The sequence below is a fragment of the Dermochelys coriacea genome, chromosome 14 (genome assembly GCF_009764565.3).
Source record: "Dermochelys coriacea isolate rDerCor1 chromosome 14, rDerCor1.pri.v4, whole genome shotgun sequence".
Lineage (NCBI taxonomy): Eukaryota > Metazoa > Chordata > Testudines > Dermochelyidae > Dermochelys > Dermochelys coriacea.
Window position 1 is genome coordinate 10569266 of NC_050081.1, and position 25144 is coordinate 10594409.

General features: G+C 41.7%; 1 protein-coding gene across 4 annotated transcripts in view; it reads right to left on the minus strand.

Moving 5' to 3' along the window:
* Positions 1-25144, minus strand: part of ANKFN1 (ankyrin repeat and fibronectin type III domain containing 1) — a 153809-nt gene that overhangs the window by 81690 nt on the left and 46975 nt on the right. The window contains exons 2-5 of one of the 4 annotated variants that reach the window (XM_038371999.2): positions 21606-21731; positions 21077-21190; positions 13455-13656; positions 3554-3764 (exon numbers count right to left, since the gene is read on the minus strand). In XM_038371999.2, coding sequence (XP_038227927.2) covers positions 3554-3764; positions 13455-13640 — 397 coding nt within the window. In that variant the 5' untranslated portion in view covers positions 13641-13656; positions 21077-21190; positions 21606-21731. The remainder of the gene's footprint in view (positions 1-3553; positions 3765-13454; positions 13657-21076; positions 21191-21605; positions 21732-25144) is intronic. The other 3 variants (XM_043497334.1, XM_043497333.1, XM_043497335.1) reach the window with 3 other exon arrangements.

The following is a 25144-nucleotide window of genomic DNA, read 5'->3' on the forward strand; positions in this document are numbered from 1 at the left end:
ATGAAGTGGTTATATATTCATATTCTCTGTGTTCATAGGCATGTTTGCATTAATTACAGGAAATGAATACTAATTTATGATTGCCCCTGCTTGCCATCAGACTGCATTTATTTACAGATGAGGTCAATGAAAAATTAGTTTAGACTTTTTTTTTTTTTACTGCTGTTTAGAACACTCAAGACTGTGTTTTCCTCTAGATTTGTCATGGTTAATGAATGTTGCTTCAGCAGTCAATCATGCACTCTAAATGCTGTCACACTTTTTTTTAAAGCCTCAGTCATGAACCATGACAGAAAAATAAACAAATAAATATAAAGCAAAAAAAAAAAAACCTCTTTTCACTGAGCAGCTACACTATACAAAAATCTCTTGGGAAGGTTAAAGGAGGCCAGAATAAATGATAATATAAGTGCTGTGGACATAGAAAAGCAATAAAGGTGTACCAACACTGAGAGTCTGGCAAAAAATCCCAACACACACACCCATACACACGCACACACATACACTCTCTAGTGAAAAAAATTGGCAATGTGAGTAGCCTCAAGGTGCAATTTCCTGGAGCACTGAGATTGACATGCCAGTCCTAAATGTTGTTAATTTAACTAACTTCAAATTAATGACACAGTCTGCAGTGGCTGAACCCTTCAAACACAGTCTCATTATAGCCTTGCTGGGAATGTCCTAAATATAGGCATTGACAGTTTAAAACAAATTCGTATATATTTGTGTATTTTTAGCCAAAAGTAAGGCGTCAGAGTTTGTGTCATGGTTTAAGGTTGATTAATTGACTTGGTAAATTCTCCCCCCTCCCCACCCCCGCACTCCCCAAATTATGCAGAAAAAGTCCCATGAAAGAAGACAAAGGATAGTTTTATAACCACAATAAGTGCTATTAGTGTTCCTGTGCAGTGAGGAGGTATAATCTGAGCTGAGCTTTCATTGGTGCAGTTACCATATATTTACCGATGCCATCCTGCCCGTTCATTGCTGCTGACATTCTCTCATTGATCCAAAGCCCATCAAAGTGAATGGAAAGACTCCCATTGACTCCACTGCACTTTGGATCAGGCCCTAAAATTGTGGTAATCTGATTTTAATGGGACTGTTAGCTCAACAGTGATATATCTCCACATTCCTTGCTACCTCGTTGGGACACCATGGCGTGAACCAGAATAATCGTCCCATTACTCCATAGACATAAGAGTCTATTATCCTGTTTTATATACTCAATGCCATTAGGGACCTATGAGCTCTGTATTACTGACTCAGGCCCTGTCTACCTAGTTTCTAAAGATTTCCCACTATTGCTAACATCAGTTCAGCTCCACCGGTGTTAATAATGTTAAACAGCCCTTGCTTGGATGGGGTGCTGGCGGAGGCAATCATTTTTAACACGGTTATTTAGCTCTGGTAACCCTGCCAGCAGCTGGTAGCCCATCTTACACATTCATAAGGCTGGGTACACTGAGGCCCTTTTATACTGGCTGAATGGCATAAATAGGCCATGCTCTAAATAGGAATTAGGAGCCAGATTTTTAAAGGTATTTACTTGCCTAAAATGCAGCTTGGTGCCCAGTGGAAGCACTAAACACTTTTGAAAATCCCACTGGCAACTATCTACATCAATAGGTTCCTATATAACTATAAAAATCTGGCTCTAAATCTATAGATTTTAAGGCCAGACCCACTGATCTAGTCTGACCTCCTGCATAACCCAGACCAAGTACCTGAACATGATTGAGTTCAGTAATTTATAGTTATGGCTTCTGTTTTTCAGGGTGTATTAAGTTCATTTTTTTAGCAATTTGCGTTCTGTGATGATATGCAAACATCAGGGTTTTTCACTTTTTATATACTGTAATGAGAAGATTTTTGGGGGGTACATCCCAAAATTCTTGTTTAAATAGGATCAACTTTAATTTTTATTATATGTATAAAAATGACTTACTTGTTATTTAAGCTTTGTAAATTTGTTATGGATCCCTGGTTTAGCATTTAGTGCATTTCATATACCTCTCCCTGGCACTAGGTTGACATTTTTTATAACGCATATTTACCATAGATAGAAGCTGATATTTAATAAAAAATAAAATAATACAAATACGTTTAACATCATATAGAGAGACTGAGTCCTTTCCTATCATATTAATATCCCAATGTAGTCAAAAAGTACGTTTATGACGTCAAGAATAGTCATTTCCATTGTCAAGCAAAATGGATTTTAAAATTTGTATTAATTTTTTTAATTGCATCCACAATTTATAATTCAGAAGTGTTGTAAATTCTGTGTGCATGTACAGTCCTCCCTACCTATGGAGTGTCCACTGGAATGTAGGCATTGGCTGCAATCAGTAGCGGAGGCAGATTTAAAGTACCTAGCATGAATTAATGTTAGATACAAGCCAGGGACACTGCCTATAGGGAAAGCAGGGAAGTCAACCTGAATTGAGTAACCATTTCCAATATTTTTTTTGGCTGTTCATTGGATAAACACTAATTTTTTTTGTATTTGGGGTGTTTTATAGGTGTTTTTTACATAAAACCTAAAATCAGAAGCCTTACCTATAGTTGAAGTACAGCATATACTTTAGAAAGACATCTTGTCTCTACTGAAAGACAGTAAATGATTAATTTGACACTTGTCTTGGTACATCTATGCTAGGGCTTGCAATGTTGCTAACAATAGTGGATGTGAACCAGTTTTAGCAGCAGTGGGACATTTGTAGACAATGTACCTATGGCAGACGGGTCCATAGAGCCATGTGACTCAGAGCGAGGATGCAGTCAAGTAATAGATTTTGCTTTCTGCTTTGTGCCTTTCATCCCAAAAAGCTTTAAAATGAAGGGTTAAACAAGCCTCAGAACATAAACCTAATACTTAAAATGGAGATTACTGCACATACCATGGTAACTTGAGCTGCTATAATTGGTAATTGTCAAGTATTTAATGAGCCCTAACCCTATAGCATCATATAAACTATCATTGTCTACACTATCTGCGCTTGAGGGGTGTAAATTCTAGTGTGCACTAGGGTGTCTCACACTAACTACTCTCATAACAATAAGTCTGATAAATATGGATCCTGTGCCTACATGGAATACGTATGTCTTCATGTGCCTACACGGCTATACCTATGGAGACTCATGGGTGACACACTGAACCAGCGAAAGTGAACAGCTATGTCTGGACATTATTGAGGCCACTCCCACGTGACTTTGGTGTGTTCCCTCTTTATGGCACATGGCAAGCAGCTAACTATATCCCCAGAGCCACTTAAAGCTAGTCTTGAGATTGGGATTTGCTGGGTTGGTAGGTTGCACCCCAGTTGCTGACACATGAGATAGGAAAAACCTGCTGAGCTTGTGCTCAGGCAGCAAATACCCCTGCAACTGTCTCCAGTTGTCGTGGTGCCATTGCTGCCTGTATTCATCTTACAGACAAAAGCAGACGGGCTTTTCTCTCGCATGTAATTTAATTAAGCCTCCCAGAGCAAGAGGAAGCCCTTAGTATGGATTATTTGGAGCAACACAATTTGTGTTCTGCTATACTTACAGTGCGGGCTTTCCTTTGCGCCAATCCTCAGAAGAATCCTAGCGATAGGCACGTTGTTTGTCAGGATGGCAATATCCAAGGGAGTTAATCCCTCACTATTCGGAGTGTTCGGATCCAGCTCCTCTGGTGTATATTGATAGAGGAGAATCTGAACAGTGTCCAAATCCTGCTGTTCCACCGCCTCAAACATAGCTTCGTTGCACTGGAAATTCTGTACATCAGCAATAGCAGAAATTAGTTACAATTCTTCCTATGGCAGCTACAAGTTTTATTTTGTAACCTGTTCAAGGGACCACTGGCCCAATCCTATAGCACAAGTGTAAAAACTACAGGAAGGGCCCTACCAGTAGGTTCGCCTCTCCCTGGAGATGTGCAAATTGTTTTCAACAAAGCCCATCTCCCCTTGCTTCAGGTTTCATTATACCCTTGAACTCAGTTTAGGTTTGTTGGAAGGTTCAATGAGGTTCACAATCCTTCCAAAGCAAATTTGAGCTGATTTACAGGTTTGTCCTGAAACCAAGCCACAGAAGTGATCTTTAAAATTTAGATGTGAAACGGGGTGAAAGTTTGTGGTTTTGGCAGAGGGTTTGACTCTGAGGTTGTTCAAACTCCAAAACTCAAAACAAAACGCTGGGGGATGTAACCCAAGGTAATCAACATCCAGCTAAAACAAAGCAAAACTCAAAAAGTGTTTTGCAGCTTTATCATGAGCTGGTACCAGGCACTGGTTCTGAAATTGCTCATAAATTCTGAACTCTTCAGGGCTTATTATTATTATTGGTTTTTCCATAGCACCAAGAAGCCCTAGTCATGAAGCAGGACATCTCTGTGCTAGGCTCTGTACAAAAACAGAACAAAAAGATGATCCCTGCCCCAAGGAGCTTCCAATCTAATTTTAAGACAAGACACAACAGACTGGGGAGTACCAGTAAGAAAAAAAAGAGGGATAATATTTGTCAGCATAATAGGCAGTAGTCTCTGCATGCTAGCAGTGTATCTGGCTTCTCTTCACTGCTGTAAGAGCTTGGAGTTATCACTTACGTTTTGCTCATAATCTGACTCCCATCCATACAAAAAAACCTCTAGCTCAAGTTAAATGGTATGTCTACACTGTAATACTAGCGCATGCATATGCATTGTTGCCCACATCCCTCTACCATCCACACACAAATCCCCCCCAAAGCATGTGCTTATTTGTGCTTTGAACCTGTGCTTGCTTCAACAGCTTGGGGTATGGGTGAAAGCTCAAGCTTTGCAGCGAGGACTCAAGCAAGATCACATAAGTCCTGATGATCCTCCAACACCCTTCCCACAATTCCCCCGAAGGACAGACAAGTTCTCCCACAACTGACGGAATTGACTGTGAAAGAATCCTAACCTGTCTCAGCTCAAAGAACCCTGGGATATACCCCCAGAGACACACAAGTGACAGCAGAAACAGGGAGGATACAATAATGCAGGTAAGGCTTTGCAGGGGAAACTTTGCAGTATAGACAACCCACAACTACCCAGCAGCTGCTAATGTAATCACTCTGTGCAACTTGACTATTGCTGTGCTGTGTAGACAGTCTCACTTGAGCTAGGGTAGGTTAGCTCGACTGCAATAACTTGAGTGTACCAATTCAAGCTAACTGTTGCAGTGAAGACAAGCCCTAGGCCATTTTTAAATAATTTCACATTCAGCTTCCAGAGGAAACCTGTGACTAGAAGGATTGAAACTCAGTGGAGCGTATCATCATTAAGTAAGAAGAGGGGATGGGACTGAAGTAGATTAACTGTCTGGGTATCTCCAAAATATCAGCAGGCAACCAAATACGAGTATCTGCATGGTACTCAGAAAAATGCAGGATTGAGTGGGTGAGCACCTGAAAAATAAGACCCCAGAATGTACCATGTATTAGCATCTTCTCTGCTATTCTAGGCTAGAAAAGAACAGTGAGGCCCCCTTTCCCCTCAACAATAGATAAAAGAACTAAGAGAAGTGATGAAGAGAGGTAGGATGTAAAGAAACATATCACTCCTTAATTGAGCTGGGGAGAAGCAGGTGCCGGAAGCTAGCACGGCCTTCAGGGTTTTTGTTTATGAAAACATCCTTCTAGGGCTCTACAGTGGTGACGTGTTATTTGCCAAGTTACTTTAAATTCCCTTCAATGTCCCTTTGTGATAATTACCCAACAGCTTTCTTCTTTTAAAAGTGAATTATTAGAAGCAACTGGCCCAGCTGTGCAAAGAGAGCTCAGCATGTTGCCATGCAAGGGAGCTACAGTTTGGGTGGACGTACTGTGCTGAAGGGCGCATTAAAGAAATACTTGGATATGAGAGAGAGAGAGAGAGAGAGAGATTCAGGACTGAAGCTTGGCTCTCCCTCATTGCTGGAAGCGGGAATGTTACAGAGACAGCCTGCTCAGTGCACTCACTAGCTCTCCTGTTTGGCGTATTGAAGGCGAAGCATTACTGAACTCTGCTTTCAGGCCCACATTGCTGCAAGAAGAGGCCTGGCGGAGCATGGGAGAGTAAAAAGGGGATAAATGAAGGGATTATGGAGACTCCAAGGAGGCATCTGTGGACCTCTAGAGGAAAATAATTATTGCCTGTGAAAGGGAATCTCTGATTAACATTGAACTCAGCAGGAGCTGTGGGTGATTGGCACCTCTGAAAATCAGGCCCAAGATGTCTCGAGTTGGGCACCCAAAAATTAACGGATACTTTGCTGGATATAGGACTATACTAGCTTTTCAAGACAGTTCTGCGAGTATATCTAATACCCGTCAATGGCATTGTTGTATTAATACTCTGCTAATTGTTCCACATTGTGTGGTGGGGCTCTGTGATGTACGCTCTGTACTAGGATGAGATCCCCAACTCCAGTGCAATAGATATGAGCTCTGAAGCAGATCAAAGATCCAAAACCCCCAAACCAACCTAACCCCCCCCACCCCAACCAAATTTCTCATAGAATAAAATTTTCAAAATTTGTTTATTTTGGGTCAATTGAAATGTTTCATTCCCATTTCAACTTTTTAAAAAAAATTATAACATACATTTTGAAATGAAAAATCAAAATGTTCCTAATGTTTTGACCTTATTGAAACACTTTGTTTCAAAGTTTTGTCTTTTATAAAAACAAAACTTCGCTGAAACCTACTCGTTCCAGCACAAAGTTTAATTTTCAACAAAATGGCATTTTCTGATGGAAGAACCTAGTTAGAAATTTTTTGACCAGCTCTAACTATAATGTTCTAAACAAGCAAACAACTACCTTAAACATATACAATAACTTTATGAGAAAGAATGTAACCGTGCAGCACACCTTCTGGTTAGAGAAAACATGGACATTGCTCAACATGGGAAATACAAGAAATATTGCAACTACTGAGATGATGTTATCTAAACGTTTTAAAGGGCAGCCACTGTAAGTGGTACTACTGTGATAAAGTAGATATGGTGGCCCACCAGAACAGAGATTAGCAGCATTTAAAATTGTCTGCACTCAAAATTTTCACCTGTTTCATTTCACCTCAGCTACCATAAATAACACACATTTGCTTTAAGCTTTTCAATCCTTTCTAAGGAGGTTGTATAATAGATCACACCTGTCGCTTTCAAAATAGGTCTTTTTGTACGTTTTATCTTGAGAGCCCAAGATAAAAAACTGAGAAGTAAACATTTTTCTCTGACAATTTCCAAGCAACTCCATTTCATAAATACTACTCAGGAAAGACACTCAGGATAACTAATTAATTCTCTATGTATTTAATATAAGGAATTCTAATAGCCAGATTTCATATACCCACCCAGTGCTTTGATGCTAGTGGGAGGGGTGCAAGAGAAAAATCTTAAAATGATAGATGAATGAATGGCAGATGGATAGAGATTATCATCTAGTTATCTAAATCATCATTTGAACAGTTTTAAACTGTCATTGTGAGGGCACGTCTCAATGTAAGAAAAGATCCTGTCACGTATTTCTCAATTGTAAGGCAAAGCCTAAAAGGAGAGAAATTTTTACTGCAATGCAGCAGTTGCCTTGCACTACACAGCAGCTCCACACATCTGTTCCCCTGCTTTTCTAATGCTTGATTTGGATCACTCTGAAATTAGAACTCAGCACTTTCTTCATGTGTTTGTGGGGTTCCCCTCCCATCTGAGGTGATGAAACTCTTTGCTTTTCATTAGTGGCATGGATCCTGAAACATATCGAGTGTCTTCAACTCCAACTGGAGTCAATGGGAATTAGATATTATTACATGTATTTAATAGTTGCCTGTCACTATGCTGTCTAGGCACATTTAACATGTTTTAAATTGGGTCATTAACATTCCAGATAAGAAGAGCAAAAGGGTTACACTCCTTTTCTCCCTGCAGCTTTAAGGCTAAGGATGGAGAACTATGAACTATATCCTACCAAAACCACCTTTATATTAAAAATTAAAGTTGGCATATAACGCCACTTTTTCTTTCTACAGGCATATTTGTTTGGACTTTAAAATAAATTCATTTCAGTCAAGTTGGTACCCCTTTCGAGTTCATTTCCTGTGAATATTTGAGCTCTCTATTTTACTGTCACATACGTTAACAGAAAGCAAAATTCACAATGAATTTCAGAATATATGTCAGAAGCACCTGCATGTTCATCCAATTTGAAAACAGAAACTATACCAGTGCAATGAAGATTATCTGACTAGTGTTTATGGAGCGCTATTTAAGGACCAAATATAATCATCAACTTACTTTGTCTTCATATTACATTCAAAGCTCAAAATCAGTCTTACAGATATTACATCATATAGGGGCAATCCTTGCATTAGGAATAAGCAGAAGAAATAATAGGGCTTTATAATTTGGGGCCAAATTGTGCAGTGTGAGTTGTTTAGCTGAATTGAATTCAGGGGCATGACTCTGGATTTCTAGCCTATAACTGGGAGCAGAATTTGGACCTTTCTTATTCAAACATATACTATTTTTATATGTACGGTACTAGACAGCAGGCTGGGTGCTATACAGCTGCTGTACCTAAAACAAGTTCTGGGTGAACACTGTAAAACTGAGGAATTTTGGTGGGATTTTTTTTAAAATTCAGCCTCAATAAAGCTTTAATTCAGCAAACCGCCCCTATTCCTCAATGCATTTAAGCACATGCTTAAATTTAAGTGCATGCCTAAATCCTGTTGACTTTCATGGAACTTAAACAAATGCTTAAAGTTAAGCAAAGGCTAATGGGTCAGATTTTCAAAGATATTTAGGTACCTAAAGATGCCGATAAGTGCCCAGTGAGATCTACATAGACATTGTTAAAAAAATCATATTAGGTTCCTATCTATATCTTTAGTTGCCTAAATACCTTTGAAAATGTGGCCCTAAATGCTTTACTGAACAGGGATGCGCCTAAACATGTGCTTAAGTGCTTTGCTGAATTGGGACCTAAATTAGTTCACCCCAAAATGCAAATACGAAAGTTCATAATCACACAGAAAATCTGATGCAGAGTTGCTCTCATCTAGACAAGGAGAAGAGCATGTATTGTAACCTACTCTTGGCATCCAATCAAAACAGCAGAGGCCAAATTGCAAATATGCTGAATGAACAATTCAGAAGCAACCAATAGGCCGAAAAGTATTTGCATGAAATAATTGTCTAATAGTTTTGAACTCTGAGGAAAAAAAAACAACAATGGAAATTGTAGTCTATTCTGTTTACCTAGGTACTTATATGGCCCTCCTCATATCTGAGCATCTTGCAATGATTAATGGGTTTTACTCTCATAATACACTTGTGTGAGAGCAAAATATTGCCTCTTATTTTAGAGAGCGGAAAGGGTAGATAAAGTACCTTGCCCCAGGTTGCACTTGGTGTCTGCCGCTGAGCTAGGAATTGAACCCAAGTCCCAGTCAAGGGCTGTACCCACTAGACCATGCTTCTTCTCGGTAGTGTGCAGTTTGCAAACAAGAAATATCTTTATACACTATATCAGTTAATGCAAAAAGTTCACCAAACTCTTATTTAACAATCCCTTAGTATTTACTATACTATATTCAGTCATCTGCAACTTCTGGGGATGGAATTCAAATGGGGGAAAGGAGGACTGTGATCTCATCAGACTGACATGTTCAACTTCAGATCCGCTGGTACCATCAAAATGACTCAAAAATGCCATCCAATTTCATCTGCACCCACAGTATATTTCTCTACTGTGAAAACACCACTGGGAGCAAGCAGTATCTGACGGCCCAGTTACAAGCAATCAAGTGCAGTTTAGGGACAATTCTCAAGTTTCTCCTCCCTTAACAGTTGCACAACAAGATTAATTTATGGAGGGTGTTACACAGATGCAAAAATGCACACATTGAAAAGAACCACAGTGCTGCTTTGCGGTAAGCAGTAGCTATGTTCCAGTGAAGTGATTAAGTGCCGAGTGTTTAAAAACGCAGTCTCATGGAGCTATTTGCTTTGGGTTAGCTAGAAAAGCCCATGTCTGGTGCTGGAGTTGGAAACAAAATGTTGAACTAGTTCCAGCAAGGAATTGCTTTGACAAACATGAGTACGAGAATAAAGCAGTTTTGGGAGGTGGCTATGTCTCTGGCTGGACAACAAATTTCTTGAATGGAAAGTGTTGCATAGAAAGAATGACGAGAAACCTGTTCACTACTGGACGGTGAGTAAAGGGTCTAAAAATCCTGTTCTCTCATCTGGAAATTTGATTTTAATCAGTGTGTCGACCCTATACCACAGGTGTCCTTTAAATTGAGGTTTAGGATTAAAAAACATATCAGCTAACACCTTGATGTATCATATTTTTATTCCTTACTGGTAGTTTCCTGATTATTTTCCATAATGAACACTGAAAATAATAGATAGTTGGTTGATTGGCTTGCTCAGCAGAGACCTGATCCAAAGCCCATGGAGGTCAGTGGGAATCGTGTCATTGACTTCAATGGGTGTTGGATCAGGCTCTGGATCACTGATGGATATAGAAACTTTCACCACTAGCGTTCGGCCTGCAGCAGGTCAGTCGTGGCAAAAAGCAATTACACTTTCATGGCTGCATAACGGATTGGAGGACATAAAAGTAGTGAGGCTCGATCTATTTCCCATTATACAAATGTCCACATCATACCTGGCAATAGAGTTTTGTCAGTAAGGCTAAGGACTGAAGCAATCACTCCCATGCCTAGAGGGGTTCCTGACAGGTCAGATCTGAGAAGCATGGTGGGCAGTAAGAGAGCAAGCCAGCAGCTCTCTAGGTGACAGAGGAGTTCAGTCTCCACAGCTGTCATTTGCACCGCAGCCTTTTGGCTGAGAACAGATTTATACAGTTTAAGATCTGATGTGTTTCCTGTCTGGGACTGCATAATAAGTGGATTTTTTGGAATAGGGAGCTGGGCTAGGAACTTGTTCCATCCACTCCATGCATCAGCCTGGTATTGCAGTGCCTCTGCCAGCACAGTAATCGTACAAAAGATATGATTAAAAAAAACCTGGTAAGAAGAAAAAAAAACACAGGGGATGGGGTGGAAATCATGACCCAATAGGCCTTCTCCACTGCTAACTTCTATACCTAGGCCTGTAGCAAACCCCCTAAATCCAAATGCTCCCCAAAATGGATCCAGATACAAATTCAAACTTCATTGTACAAACCCCTCTCATGGGCTAGATCAGGGTGGGCAAAGTTTTTGGTCTGAGGGCCATATATGGATATGGAAATTGTATGGCAGGCCATGCATGCTCATGAAATTGGGGGTTGGAGCGCAGGATGGGGTGACGGCTCTGGCTGGGGGTGCAGGCTCGGGGGTGGGGCTGGGGATCAGGAGTTGGGGCTGCAGGAGGGTACTCCAGGCTGGGACCAAGGGGTTCAGAGTGTAGGAGGGGGATCAGGGCTGGGGCAAGGGTTTGGAGCATGGAATGGGGTCAGGATGCAGGCTTCGGGCAGCGCTTGCCTCAAGTAACTCCTGGAAACAGCGGCATGTCCCCACTCCAGCTTCTATGCGGAAGCACGGCCAGGCGAGTCTGCGCCCTGCCCCTTTTGCAGGCATTGCTCCTGCAGCTCCCATTTGCCTTGGTTCCTGGCCAATGGGAGCTGCGGGGGCGGTGCTTGGGGCGGAGGCAGCATGAGGAGCCCCTTGGCTGCTCCTGTGTGTAGGAGCCGGAGTGGGGACATGCTGCTGCTTCCATGAGCCACACAGAGCCATGGCACACGTGGAGCGGGGCAAGCCCCAGACCGCACTCCCCAGCGAGAGCTTGAGGGCCAGATTAAAACATCTGAAGGGACAGATGCGGCCCCCTGGCCGTAGTTTGCCCACCCCTGGGCTAGATAGTGCCATTTACGTGAAGCTCCTGTTAAGGGGAGGGGTGTAGCTGCTCTGACCCAATGGCAGCATCAGGAGGTGCTGTGCCTCAAAGAAGAAATTCCTGACGCACACAGGCTGAGTTCCCATTACCAAGCCTATACACAACTACTTACCTCTCCCACAGCCAGGCAGCTCCCCTGGCCAGTGTATGGAATACAGGAGACAGCCCGTGCCCTGTGCCCGTAGGAACAGGGACAGAGCCGTCCTGTCATGTCCAGGGGTTGCAGTTCTGCCTAGCTTTTCTGCGGGCCATGTAAGAGAACAGCAGTCTGATAATGCCCTCTCTACTGCCATGCCCCTCTAACAGGGCCAGGCTGAATCTAGCCCTATAACTTCATGAAAGAAACATCTAGCCTGATCTACGGGTTGTGATTGTTTTGAATTAACTCTCCTAGGGTTTCAGCACTTGTACTGCTGCATGCTATTTTTCTTACGTATAAGGCAGATTTGCACGTGTTAAGGAAATCTAAGCCATACATCTTTTTCTCGCCAGTCATACAATTCCCATTAGCAATATGGGCCTTAGGTAGCCCTGTCCTGCAAGGTGCTGAGCACGCTAGCCCTGATCCAGCACAGGACTTAACTTTAAGCCCATGTGTTGTTACCGTGCTGGCTGGGTGAGCGGGCATTTCTTGGCATATTCACAGGCAGCCCCTCCAGGTGGCTGCTCCTCCCCTCCCTCAAGAAGCAATTCGGAGTAGAAATCCAAGGGCGTGTCCTTCCTGCCTCCAGAGGGGAGGAAATCTGCAACACCCGCAGCAGGAGGGCAGCTGCCTCAGAACCTCCCTCCAGTAATAAATAGATGAGGTTGTGTTGCTAACTGAACCTGGGCCTGAGTCATTCTACGGGGGTCTCTGCCTGTTTGTCTGAGCCTGCCAGAACGCAGGGCACGAGGCTGTGTCACTGCAGACCCACTGAAGTCAACGGGAGTAGTCATGCGCTTGGTTAAGTGAGTGCCTATGTGCTGTGCTCAGCATCTTGTACAATCAAGGCCATAGATGGGCTTTGCAACCAGAGGAGAGTGCCAAAAGCTTGGATGTGTGTGGGTCCTTGGCTCTCTGTCTAGGTTCTGATTTGGTGCTCACCATCCTAGCCTGGGACCCTTGTACTTATTCGACTGTCACTTCCTTTGCTGTTTAGAGACATTGGCGCATACATCGAACTTCTAGAGAAAATGATCGTTCCTTATATGTCCAAAGTGGGCTCAACATTTTCCTTATCTATAGGGCCAGATTCTGCCACATTTACTCATACTGTGTAGAACCTTACTCCTTAAAAGTGGACTCCTCATGGAATAAAGAACTGGTACTGCAGTTGTGCAGAATCTGGCCCACAAGAAAAAAATCAATATCTGCTATCAAGCATAGTGCTTATTACCATGTGCTTCACATCAGTGGGATTCCTCTGTGTCATAAGCTCAGGAATAGGTGTGTGTAGAGCAGGTCAGTGAACAGACAAAATGCAGATGAAGAAGGATGAAGAAAGGGGTACAACAGAGAAGCGAGGTCAAGGTGAAATTAGCTAATATGACAGTTTATTACAAATGAAGTAATTACCACAGAAGTCTTTCGGAGACTGAGTCGATCTGATCTGGTCCTGAAATACGCCTCATCAAAAGATGCGTGACTCCCCTTCAGCTTCTCAGAGAGATTGCGATACAGTCGTTTAGCAGCATTCGGAGATGACGGCCCACTGTTCTTTTTTGTCTGCGAAAGGTTGAAGTTATGCATTTGCTGTGTCATTTTCACGTAGCAGTTCCTAGAAAGATGACAATGCAGCCGTTGGATACAGGTTTGCTACACTAACTTCATCTGTTCAAAACTCATTGTTGTAACACACACAGCAAGACTTGTGCAGCAGTGGACTTCCATTAAGGTAGGCCAACCCCACCCCAAGAATACGAAGGGCCATATTTTAGATCCTTTCCATTGGTGAATTGTTGCTTACAGAGATAGTCCCATTGACATCAGTGGATGGGAGGGTGAATGATTTGGACACCAATAGGACCACCCATATGAGTGCCAGCCAATGGGAGGAATAAGAGCTCTAACATGTGGGTTTGATACCCAAGGAACTGACTAAGTGAATCACATGGTGGAAAAAACAACAATTCTGATAAAAAAAAATTAAAAAGTGGGGGAGGAGTTTGGGTTAAATGAGAACTGGGAAGAGGGATTTATACTCTATGTATGTAAAGTGATGATGATATTCCCTAAATTCAACCAGAACAAGCAGGATTGCAGAATCAGGACCTAGCAATTTGGCCCTACCATTTATTGTCATAAATGCTTTTCTACTAAACACTTTCTTGTCCTGTAATTGCGGCTGCTCTTTGCCTTTAATTTGCCTCTAAGATAAAAGCTCAACGCCAACTCTCACAAGTTCTCTAAGTCTTCCATTCCCATTGGTCAATGTTGGCAAAGCAGACATTCTGAACACAAAAGCGTCCATTTACAAATAACCTCACACATTTCCCAGGCTAACGAGGTATTACAAATAGAGAAGTTCTCTGAATGATGAACATATGCCCAGAGACTCGAGATAATTGGGACATGTGACAAGGAGACTTCCTGGTTAAATCAGTACACCAGTGTGTACAAACAAGAGCAGAACTCTGTGTGAGCAGCATCCCTGCAACTAATGAGCAAAAAATGGATGCAAGGCAAAGCAGGCCTTTTAAGATCTCCAGGATCGTCTTTCTTTGAGCCTGATGGCCATGTGAGACTGCACACACTAGAAGTTATATTGCTTTTTCATTATTATTAATTTGCATTTTAGTAGAGCCCAGTGGCCTGAACTGAAATTATGACCCCAGTGCACTAAGCACTTGCACAAAACACAGAGTAAGACAGTCGCTGTCCTGAAAAGCTAGTCTAAATAGATGAGACAGACAAAGGGTGGCAGGGGAAACAGAGACACAGTCAGTGCCTTTGCCCAGGGCTTCACACAGCAGATCAACAGCAGAGGCAGGAACAGAATCTAGGTCTTTTGAATTACAGTGTGTTCCATTCACTGGACCAAGGAACCTTGTAATATTATACAGAGGTTACAATAAAAATAAAATCTACCTTTATCTGAAATTCTGGAATTATTTTTCCTATTTGCAGTAGAGGGAAATAGAGGTAAATGATCCTCCTCTTTTCTCCTCCCTCCCTGGAAAGTAACACACAGGAGTGGCCAAGTTTAGTGGAAGGGGGTTTCTGTAGGGGTAGCAGGAAGCTGGGTTGGAAGATCCCCTCCATCCCATCTGGCTGAGGAGCAGCAGTGGAATCACTCTGCATGGTGCTGCAGTAGTCCCCTTCTGGGGCAATATCCAGTGGATCTATACATTGGAAGATTTCCCCCTAGTCCTAGTTCCCCATACCTAGCTACATGGGGGTATGAAAGGAGCCCCTCCAAACTTGGTCTCTATGGCACACAAGGGATGTGAACACTCAGCATGGGTGCCACAAATCATTTTTTCCTCATCCGCATGGTGGAATCACATTGGTTATATCTGGAGCAGCGTGCATGGATCTGTCCCCCATACTCCATGAACCAGATGTGGAAATGGTCAGTAAGCAATGATTTTAACGGCAAACACATGACAAGTGCAAAAACCATTCTGTTTTACTGATGCAGTGAGCAGCTCAATCAGGTGTTTTAATTGAAAACACGAGCAAAGGTGCAGTCAGTGAAATAAAACAATTTTTTAAAAATAGCTGTTAAGAGTGTGCTCGCATTAACTCCCTATTCAGAATTTTGCCATTAGTTCAATAAGTTTCTAATGAAAGTGTGAAGATATGTTTAAAGAGGTGGTTGGATTTGGTGTGTTGCCCCCAGAGATCATCAGATCCCACAGTCTCATGTTATTAATATTTAATGGTGACTCAGCACCTTACCAAAGATCATTTTATTCTCAGTCACTCAGAGTGATGGCAAAGAGCCCCTCGTAATGCCCCCATGATAACCTGCTTCCCTGTATGCCACCGAGCAACAGCTTAAAACACAAAGAGCATCTGCTCTAACATCAGCTTTATCCAGCACTGACTACAATATATGGCTTATTCTGTACAGCAGCGTGGGCAAAGAATCAGCCCCAAATGCTGTGTACCAATAACCTGAAGGGTCTTGCAAACACTCCCAACATAGTTCAATTCACTCTGCACCTGTTTAGAAGTTCCAGGCACCCAGTCATGGAGCAGAGGCTACCCCACACAAGAAAAGTGAGCAGTCATGTACTGCAAATAGTAAAAGGGGAAGTTTCATGAATAATCCAGGGGCTGCAAATAGTTTGTCCAAGTGGCTGAGCAGACATTTTTGTGACTAGTGTATGCAGGGGAGATGTTCAGAGGCCCAGGGGACCAGGAAACACCCAACTTTCACTGAAAGTCGAAGGAATTAGGGCACCTAACTCCCATCTGCGCCTCTGAAAATCTCCCCTTGCATTTGCAGAGATGATGGATGGTTTGCAAATACCTTGATAACAGCAAGAGAAAAGGGCTAGGTTCATTTGTAACGAACAAGTCAAGCAGCTCTACTTGGTACTGAATGGGACTTCTTAAGCCTAGAAATACCATCATGCTACGATTAAGAACAAGCAATGGTGGCATTCAATGCTTGCTACTTCTGGCTGATCCCATTAAATCATTGAAGAACTAAGAACAACAGTGTGAACTACACCCATATCAGGACTGTGAAAAAACACCCGTCTCCCCAACTGACATAAGTTTCACTGACAAAAGGGCCAGTGTGGACAGCACTATGCCGGCCTGAGATGCACTCCATAGCTACCATCGCTTGTTGGGGGTGGTTTAATTATGCTGATGGGAGAGCTCTCTCCCATCTGCAGAGAATGGCCACACAGGAGACCTTACAGTGGCACAGCTGCAGTGGTACAGCGGAGCTGCTGTCAGGCTATGTCTACACTACAGACTTAATTCCCACTGAAATAAACTGGAGTTAGGTACCTAGACACCTTTGAGAATCTAGGCCTGTGTAACTAAATAGGCTGCCTTTCCTTCTAGAGCCAGGCCAAACAACCTATGTACTGGCCTGTCAATGCCATTCTAAGCGCTTACCTACAAGGTGCATTAGTCCACATCAGGGGGTGTAAATGCTAGTGCCCACTACTATGTCATACACTAACCGGCCCAGGTGGACCCTGCCACCAACCCCCACCTCTTTTAAAAGAAGGGGAATTCAGCCTCTGCTGGTGGCAAAGCCTGAACAAATCTTCTCTAAATGTCCGCAGTCTTGATTCCCCATGACTTCTGACTGCTGGGTGATGCTCTGTTAAAGGAGAGCCCAGTCCCCCATTTGCTAAGGATGGACAGCTGGACCACTGTATTGCAGACTGGCAATCCCTCTGGGAAGCTGTGATAGGCAGGAGGTCAGACTAGATAATCACGATGGTTGCTTTGGCCCTTAAAAATCAATGTCACCGTTCCATTGACTTCGACAGTTACAGCACTGTGCAGCTCGAGTAACACGGTGGTGAATGAGGCTTGCTACATACAAATGAGAAAGATGCTAGTGTAACCTCAGGGACAAAATACGTTTAGGTACCAAACATTTGAACAGCACCCTTCCGAGGACCACTGCAGTAGATTACTGTTCTATCCATGGATGTATGCAATGGTGTTGTAGCTGGGTTGGTCCCTGGTTATTAGAGCGACAAGGTGGGTCAGGTGATATCCTTTACGACACACACTTCTGTTGGTGAGAGACACAAGCTTTCAAGCTGCACAGAGCTCTATTTCAGGTCTGGGAAAGGTACTCCCAGAGTCACAGCTAAATAAAAGATCGAACATATAGTTTAGCATAAGTAGTTAGCACCTATTCTAAGGGGCCATTCCAGGGGAAAGGTTTCAGAGTAGCAGCCGTGTTAGTCTGTATTCGCAAAAAGAAAAGGAGTACTTGTGGCACCTTAGAGACTAACAAATTTATTAGAGCATAAGCTTTCGTGAGCTACAGCTCACTTCATCGGATGCATTTGGTGGAAAAAAAACCGTTTTTTTTCCACCAAATGCATCCGATGAAGTGAGCTGTAGCTCACGAAAGCTTATGCTCTAATAAATTTGTTAGTCTCTAAGGTGCCACAAGTACTCCTTTTCTTTTTCCAGGGGAAAGGGAACCATTAACACCCCTGCAGTCACAGGACAAAAAGGGGGGTTAGTTGGTTACAGATTGTTGTAATAAGCCATAAATTCAGTGTCTTTATTAAGGGCATGGTTTTTAGTGTCTAGCAAAGTTATGAATTTAAGCTCCCAGGCTTGTCTTTTGAAAGTGTTGTGCAGATTTCCTTTGAGGATGAGGAAGGATAGATCACATATAGAGCGATCCCTTTGTGAAAAAAAGTGAAGGTGATGTGATGTTTTTGTCTTTTATCATTTTCCTGTGTGTGCTCATTTGAGAGTATAGTTATTGTCTGGTTTCAACCCACATAGTTGTTATTGGAACACTTAGTGCACTGGATCTTGAAAGGTGTGTTGTGGGGGATGTTGATTATTGTAGCCATGGAGATGTGTGTGCAGGTTTTGCATCTGTTCTGGCGGGGTCTGATGCCGCTTTCAGTTGATGTGTGGGGAGCTTGCTCCTGATGCTGAGCTTGGAGGGTTACTGGCGACTTCACCTTGAATGGTCCCTTACTTTAGCATTAGTAGTTAGTATATATTCTATCTGTTCAATCTTGTATTGAGCTGTGAAACTCTTAGTATCTTTCCCAGAGCTGAAGAAGAGCTCTGTGTAGTTCGAAAGCTTGTCTCCGTCACCAACAGAAGTTGGTCCAGTAAAAGATATTATCTCACCCACCTTGTCTCTTTAATGACAGGTTTCAGAGTAGCAGCCGTGTTAGTCTGTATTCGCAAAAAGAAAAGGAGTACTTGTGGCACCTTAGAGACTAACAAATTTATTAGAGCATAAGCTTTCGTGAGCTACAGCTCACTTCATTGGATGCATTTCATCGAATGCATCCGATGAAGTGAGCTGTAGCTCACGAAAGCTTATGCTCTAATAAATTGGTTAGTCTCTAAGGTGCCACAAGTACTCCTTTTCTTGTCTCTTTAATTACCCATGGGTGGTTTTTTATGAGTTAGCCATAGCTGATCTTTAAAATCAATATGCAGGTACAAAGGCAGTATTTCCCAATGGCTATAACACTAAATGGGGTGTCAGGAGACCTGGGTTCTATTTCCTGCTCCGCCACTGACCTGCAGGATGATGTTGGACAAGTTACTTTAACTGCTCTGTGCTTCAGTTTTCCCATCAGTACAATGGAGATAATATATGGCTCATTTGTAAAGAAATTTGAGATCTGCTGATGAAAAGTGCTATACAAGAGCTACCTATTATTATTTTATTTATGCATATATGATAAATATACATCTTTATGACCATATAACTCCATGGGTGTTTCTCTTTATCCAAGGAGAGATAGGTCAAAGAGGAGGTTGAGTAAACATAGCTATAAAGCTTACAGTGATTCAGTGACACCTTTTGTCTATGTGACAATAGTACCACATCCACACTGATCCTGTATTAGGTCATCAGTGACCTTAAAAATGTTCAATGGGCTATTTTTATATACTAACAGAAGTACATAAAACATTGCATGAACTAAGCACACAACAGGCAAGTAACAGTTGGAAATAATGTAATGCAAATTCATTGGAATCCTGATCAGCATGTTCATTCAATGTTTGTAAAATGCAAATTATTGCTGATGATTACTATATTTAGGACAGCACAATGGGGTATGTAATAAGCAGTTATGAGATGAAAAAAAGGAAAGGGAAAATGTATGCTGCATTTCACAGAAAACTTTCTAGTAGTGTGATTTTATTAAGCTGGAGAGCTGTCTCCCAAGGGAATTGATGGAAACTAGACTCAGTAAAAACACGGAACAATCCTGCATTGGGAAGGCAATTTGATAATCTATGGGGTCTTTTCCATCTCTAACTCACGTGATTCAAAACTGCTCCAAATGAAAGGATATTCAAATTGGCTGGTAGCAGTTTTATAACATCTAAGCAATTTTATAAGAACATTGTAAGGCTTCTTTTATAAGAAATTCAGGTTAGCTTTCAGAGCCATGTCAGATGATACAGCAAAACATACATCATTCTCACTGAAGTTACACATTGGACATGTCTTCATGTTTTTAACGTATGGATAATTGAAGATGTGCTATGATGAAGGATGAATGATTGCTAGAGTTAAACTGGTAGCAGTGTATTATAAAAAACAAACCCGGTAGGTGCTAGGTGGTGCACTGGGGTTGATATATTCAAGGCTTTCACCTCTGGAATCCACAGCACATATCTAGCTTAGGTCACAAATTTAAATGAGTTAGGTGATCTTAGTGTTGTTCTGAATAGGTCTTTTTGAGGACATCACAATAACCGTCACAATATTTGACCTAACTGGCTAACGCTTGTCACAGTCAATCAAGAAATTGACGACAAATATGCTGCAGGTTTGGGGGCATAGGTAGTGCTCTGCAGGGTAGCATGCAGAGCATCTGCTCACATTATAACTGGGCATAACCAATACTGTCAGTAGCCCACTTTTTTAAGAATTAAAAATCACAACAAAAATGGTTCCAATAATGAATATCTGAATCACCGGGCAAACAGTCTTCTGCAGACATTTTACACTAGTAATGGCCATCACATGCAGACACTGGTTCTCATTATCACTCTCATTTAGCATGTACCAACTAAGAGAGGGAAGTCACCCAACACATGTTTCACACTGTACACAATGTAATCTAATTTTTGTGGTCAGGTTTCTGATCACACATCCCAGGCACTCCTAAAGTAATCTTTCCTAACAGGCATGTGTTTTAAAAGTGCAGATTTTAGATAAAATCCATTTAAATAACCTACCCTTGAAAGCAGCTTATTTCATCTTGGGGAACTGATCAAATATTCACACACAGTTTCTAAAATCACATTGCAAAAGAAAAACAAATCCCTGGATTACATATTGGTGTATGTTGATTATACACATGAACATACTGTATACATAGGCACACTGTATAAATACTGCATAGGTGTAGAGGTGTTAACTTTGGAAGATTTGATAAAAAAAACATACACACAATAGATAATAAAAAACCCCACACACTTATTTATTGATTTCATTCACCTACACATAGCTAGAGAACATAGGAGTTAGAGAATTAAATTTGACTTACCAGCTTAGGCTGTACAATGCAGAATGGGAACAAGTTGGTAGTAATTGTCCAGTATCTTCATTCAATATTTCACATTGGCTTTGCTTTCTTTTCTGCTTCAGCCTCTTTCCTATGCTGTATGAATGATCAAAAAAGGAAAGAGCTTACTACAAGCAATTACTGACGTCCAAGATCACTGATTAAATCTCAGTGCAAAAACCAAAGATAAAAGCAAATTATGAAACATCTGAAGTAAAATATCTGATGTCTTAACACTACGTGTGCTCTTAGTGCTGCAGCTATAGCAATGACCGGTATCTAAGGCTCTTGTTTCTGTAGTCAAAGATGCCATGACTTCTGTATGCTTTTAGCCTGTTGTATCTAAGAATTGATCAGCACAGCATGCAAGTAGAACAAGTAATCACTGCCCAGAGAAAACAAAATGGGAATTGTAGTCAATTGTCACTCAGTATGAACAAAAAGACATTAATGCAGTCATCTTAAAACAATTAGTTCTAAGTTAAATCAATAAGAGAAAAATAATCCTCACCCTACACTTTATCCAGGAATTCATGATTGCATATGATGTACTGTTCCTTCTTTCGCCAAGCTACCAATACAGCTGTCTGCAATCATAGCAACAAAAGCAGCAACCATATCCATAGCTCTGGGACATCTGCAAGATCATTTCAAAGCTCCCAGCATGAATAGGTTATCTTTAAAAGGTTATTAAACCCGTTAACCCCCACCACCAGCACGTACAACTTTAATGATGCTTAAATTTTAGTTACAACAGGTCTCCAGGAATTAATTTTAAAATGCTTTTGACAATACAGCCTGGTACAAAAACAGTGACAAAAAAGAGGTGTTTTTTTTTTAAAATGTATAGTAGAAAATGTAAAACCTGGATCCCATTGAACCCAGTAATATGTTACAAAGACAGAATATGCAAAAAGTTTGCCAAACCTCATATTGCTAAAAATACAGATATGTATTGGACTGAAGATAAACAAAGATGATCAAGTAAAGCACTATATGTTTTTGGATTGCCTTCCTGATTAAATTCGAACAACCATAAAAGTTAAGCACCTAGCGACAGAATAAAATGAAAAGACTTTTTTAGATTCTTATTTTGGGATGTGTCTATATCAGTTATCTATAATAGTGATTTTACTATTATCATTATTTGTATTATCATAGCACCCAGGAGCCCCAGTCATGGGCAAGGATCCCACTGTGCTAGGTCCCTGCCCCAAGGAGCTTACAATCTACATATAAAACAACAGGTGGATACAAACAGACCAACCAGGGGGTACAAGGGAACAATGAAACAGTACTGGTCAGCGTGATAGGCAGGGACCTCACATACTAGTAGCCTGCCCACTGTTCAGTTTTTTTGTAGGCACTGTGGGTTTTAGATTGAACCTGGAGTAGCCTCTCTGACTCAGTGCAGTTACTCAGATATGATTCTGGAAAGTGCTGAGCATCCTCTGGGAGATGGTGGCCACACTTGATTCTCACCCACTTCAAAAGAGAGTTGAGGGTGCTGAGCTTCTTGCAGGGTGGTGTCCTGCTTACACCAGTGCAGCTGAGAGCAGAATCTGTCCCTAAACCCCTACATGACATGGGGTCTGTTCTTACACAGCCTGCAGCAGAACTGGCTGGACAGCTGAATATAACTCTGACTTCTGTGCTGAATGGTAAGTGCCCTCACAAATACTACACTGAAGTTGGTCAAATCATTTTCTCTTAATCTTTATAAATTCTATGTCACTAAGTCTGGGCCTGCACCAAACCCTCACATCCAAACATCCTAAACTTTGGGGAGTTTGAAATGATCTAGGCGTTCTGCAGCGTGAGCCCATCTCAGGTGATTAGTCAAAACAATGATCCTTAGATTGGGGCCAATTAATAGCGATCATAGCCTTCAACTAACTATAGCTTCAGCAATCTCTTAGGCATAAGCTGCATAGTATGGAGTAAGAACTCCAGTCTGTCTTTTGAAATGTGGTGTCAGACTTCAGTAAACCTAGTGAAGCTGAGAAGAGGTCTGGACTGATGAAGGCGAGCACTGGAATTATTTTTAGCATCTATAGGTTTGCTGCTTAGTGCTGACATGTTAGCTGCTTATGTTTAACTGGTCAGAGCAGTGCAAAGTGTTCCCTGCAAAGCCTTGGCACTCCACAGAACTCACCTGGTTTTGGATTTTGTTCTAAGCAGGAAACCCAGCCCAGGTTTTAGTAACAAGATTTGCCAGCCTGTGCCGAATATTTGACATTGAAATGGTTTTGAATCAGAACTGGGTGAAATTTGGTGGTTGTTTTGCTTTGAGGTTTTCTGATTCGTTCAAGCTCAAGACACAGTGAAAACCTCCTGGGATGCAAATAAATCACATGTGAATTGCAGCTGCAGAAAATCTTTGCATCATGGCTTGGGCTCGTTTGAGCACCATTCTGTCAATGGTGGAGGATGAACTAGTTTGGAGAGGTTTCAGAGTAGCAGCCGTGTTAGTCTGTATTCGCAAAAAGAAAAGGAGTACTTGTGGCACCTTAGAGACTAACAAATTTATTAGAGCATAAGCTTTCGTGAGCTACAGCTCACTAGTTCAATGGTGATGCACTAGTTTGGCAAAGGAGATCTGTCAGAATGGGTATTGTTCAAAAGCACATCAGCAGGGAGACGTAAGGCTAAACAAGGCCCACTGTGATGGAGGTGCCAATCTTGCTCACATATTCTCACGAGGAAAAGTGTGGTTTGGGGGAATCTGAGGGTGTGGGGATAAATTGAAAAAAAAGTGTTGTTTATGTAATTAAAGGACTGCTGAATAATTATGAGAGCTTCCTATTTCTCCCAAGTTTTTAATTTAAGTTTCAAATATAAAAATTAAGAGCCAAATCCTCAGCTGTGTAAATCAAAGTAAATGTAGTGACACTCATGTATACCAGCTGGGGGCATTTAGTGTGGGTTGTGAGAACTTGAAAGCCTCTCAAAGTCCTTTCAAGGCAACAGAGGTATAGATGTTAAAAAGCAAGAACAAGAGCCTTAGTTTCAGTTCAGCTCAGGATTCTTTTCCAGCTGGCACGCTGAACAGCAACTTGCAGGTCTCTTTATCAAAGTCAATCGCAGCTGGCTTCAGACATTTGAGTTGAGCTCTGTGAAGTATAACTCGGTCTGATAATGGATCAGTTCCTGAAGTTATCTTAGAATTTCAGAAGGCACTTTGGTAGCCAGTAGTTAAACAATGCTGACAAATATACGGAACCAATAATTTCTTGTTCCAGTTTTAAATTGCTTACAATTATTTCAGAGTGGCTTGTCCAATGTCACTCAGAAAGTTAGTGGCCGAGCTGGGTTTGGTCTCATTCAGTCTAGTAACCTATCCATGTGGATATATAGTAGGGCTGACTGGTAAACAACTATTTTGCTTCATGAGCAATTTTGAGTTTTCAAAATATGTTTCCATTTAAGAAGACGGGGGGGGGGGTTGGGGGGAGAGGAGTGGAAGACCCAGATCATGTCCTGCTCTTCCTGATTCAGGGAACAGAAAAAATACAATGACCAACACAACTCAGATTTAAAATACCACACTTTGAACATTAAGAGTAAACCATCCGTAGAGTGAGGGAGAAGGGGAAATGTCACAAGAAAGCTCATGAGTAAATTCTAACACACATATCTGAGGAAGTTGAGATCTGCTCAGTTATTCTGACAAGCACAAAAAGTGCCCAGATTCATCCAGCAAATTATTCAGTATCAATTATTTGTTCAGCTGTAGACATTAGCACAGCGACCTGGCCTTTGTCTCTGCTAGGATTTTAATTTGCTCTTGCTGCCTATATCTAGGTTCTTTACCTGTGCAACTCTCCTATGGATGAGAGCTCTCTGGCTGCTTTAGGACAAACAGAGCGTGATGACAATTTAATACAACTGGTCTGTTCATGACCATTTCCTGGTGGTTCCTCCCCTGGTGCCAATATTTCCTATCTCTTCTGTTTTCATTTTGAAGGTTGGCTATTGGATTTGACCTCATGACTTATCTTTTCATGGTGTCTAGTACTTCTCCATATTCTTCAGTGCAAACATTAGTTG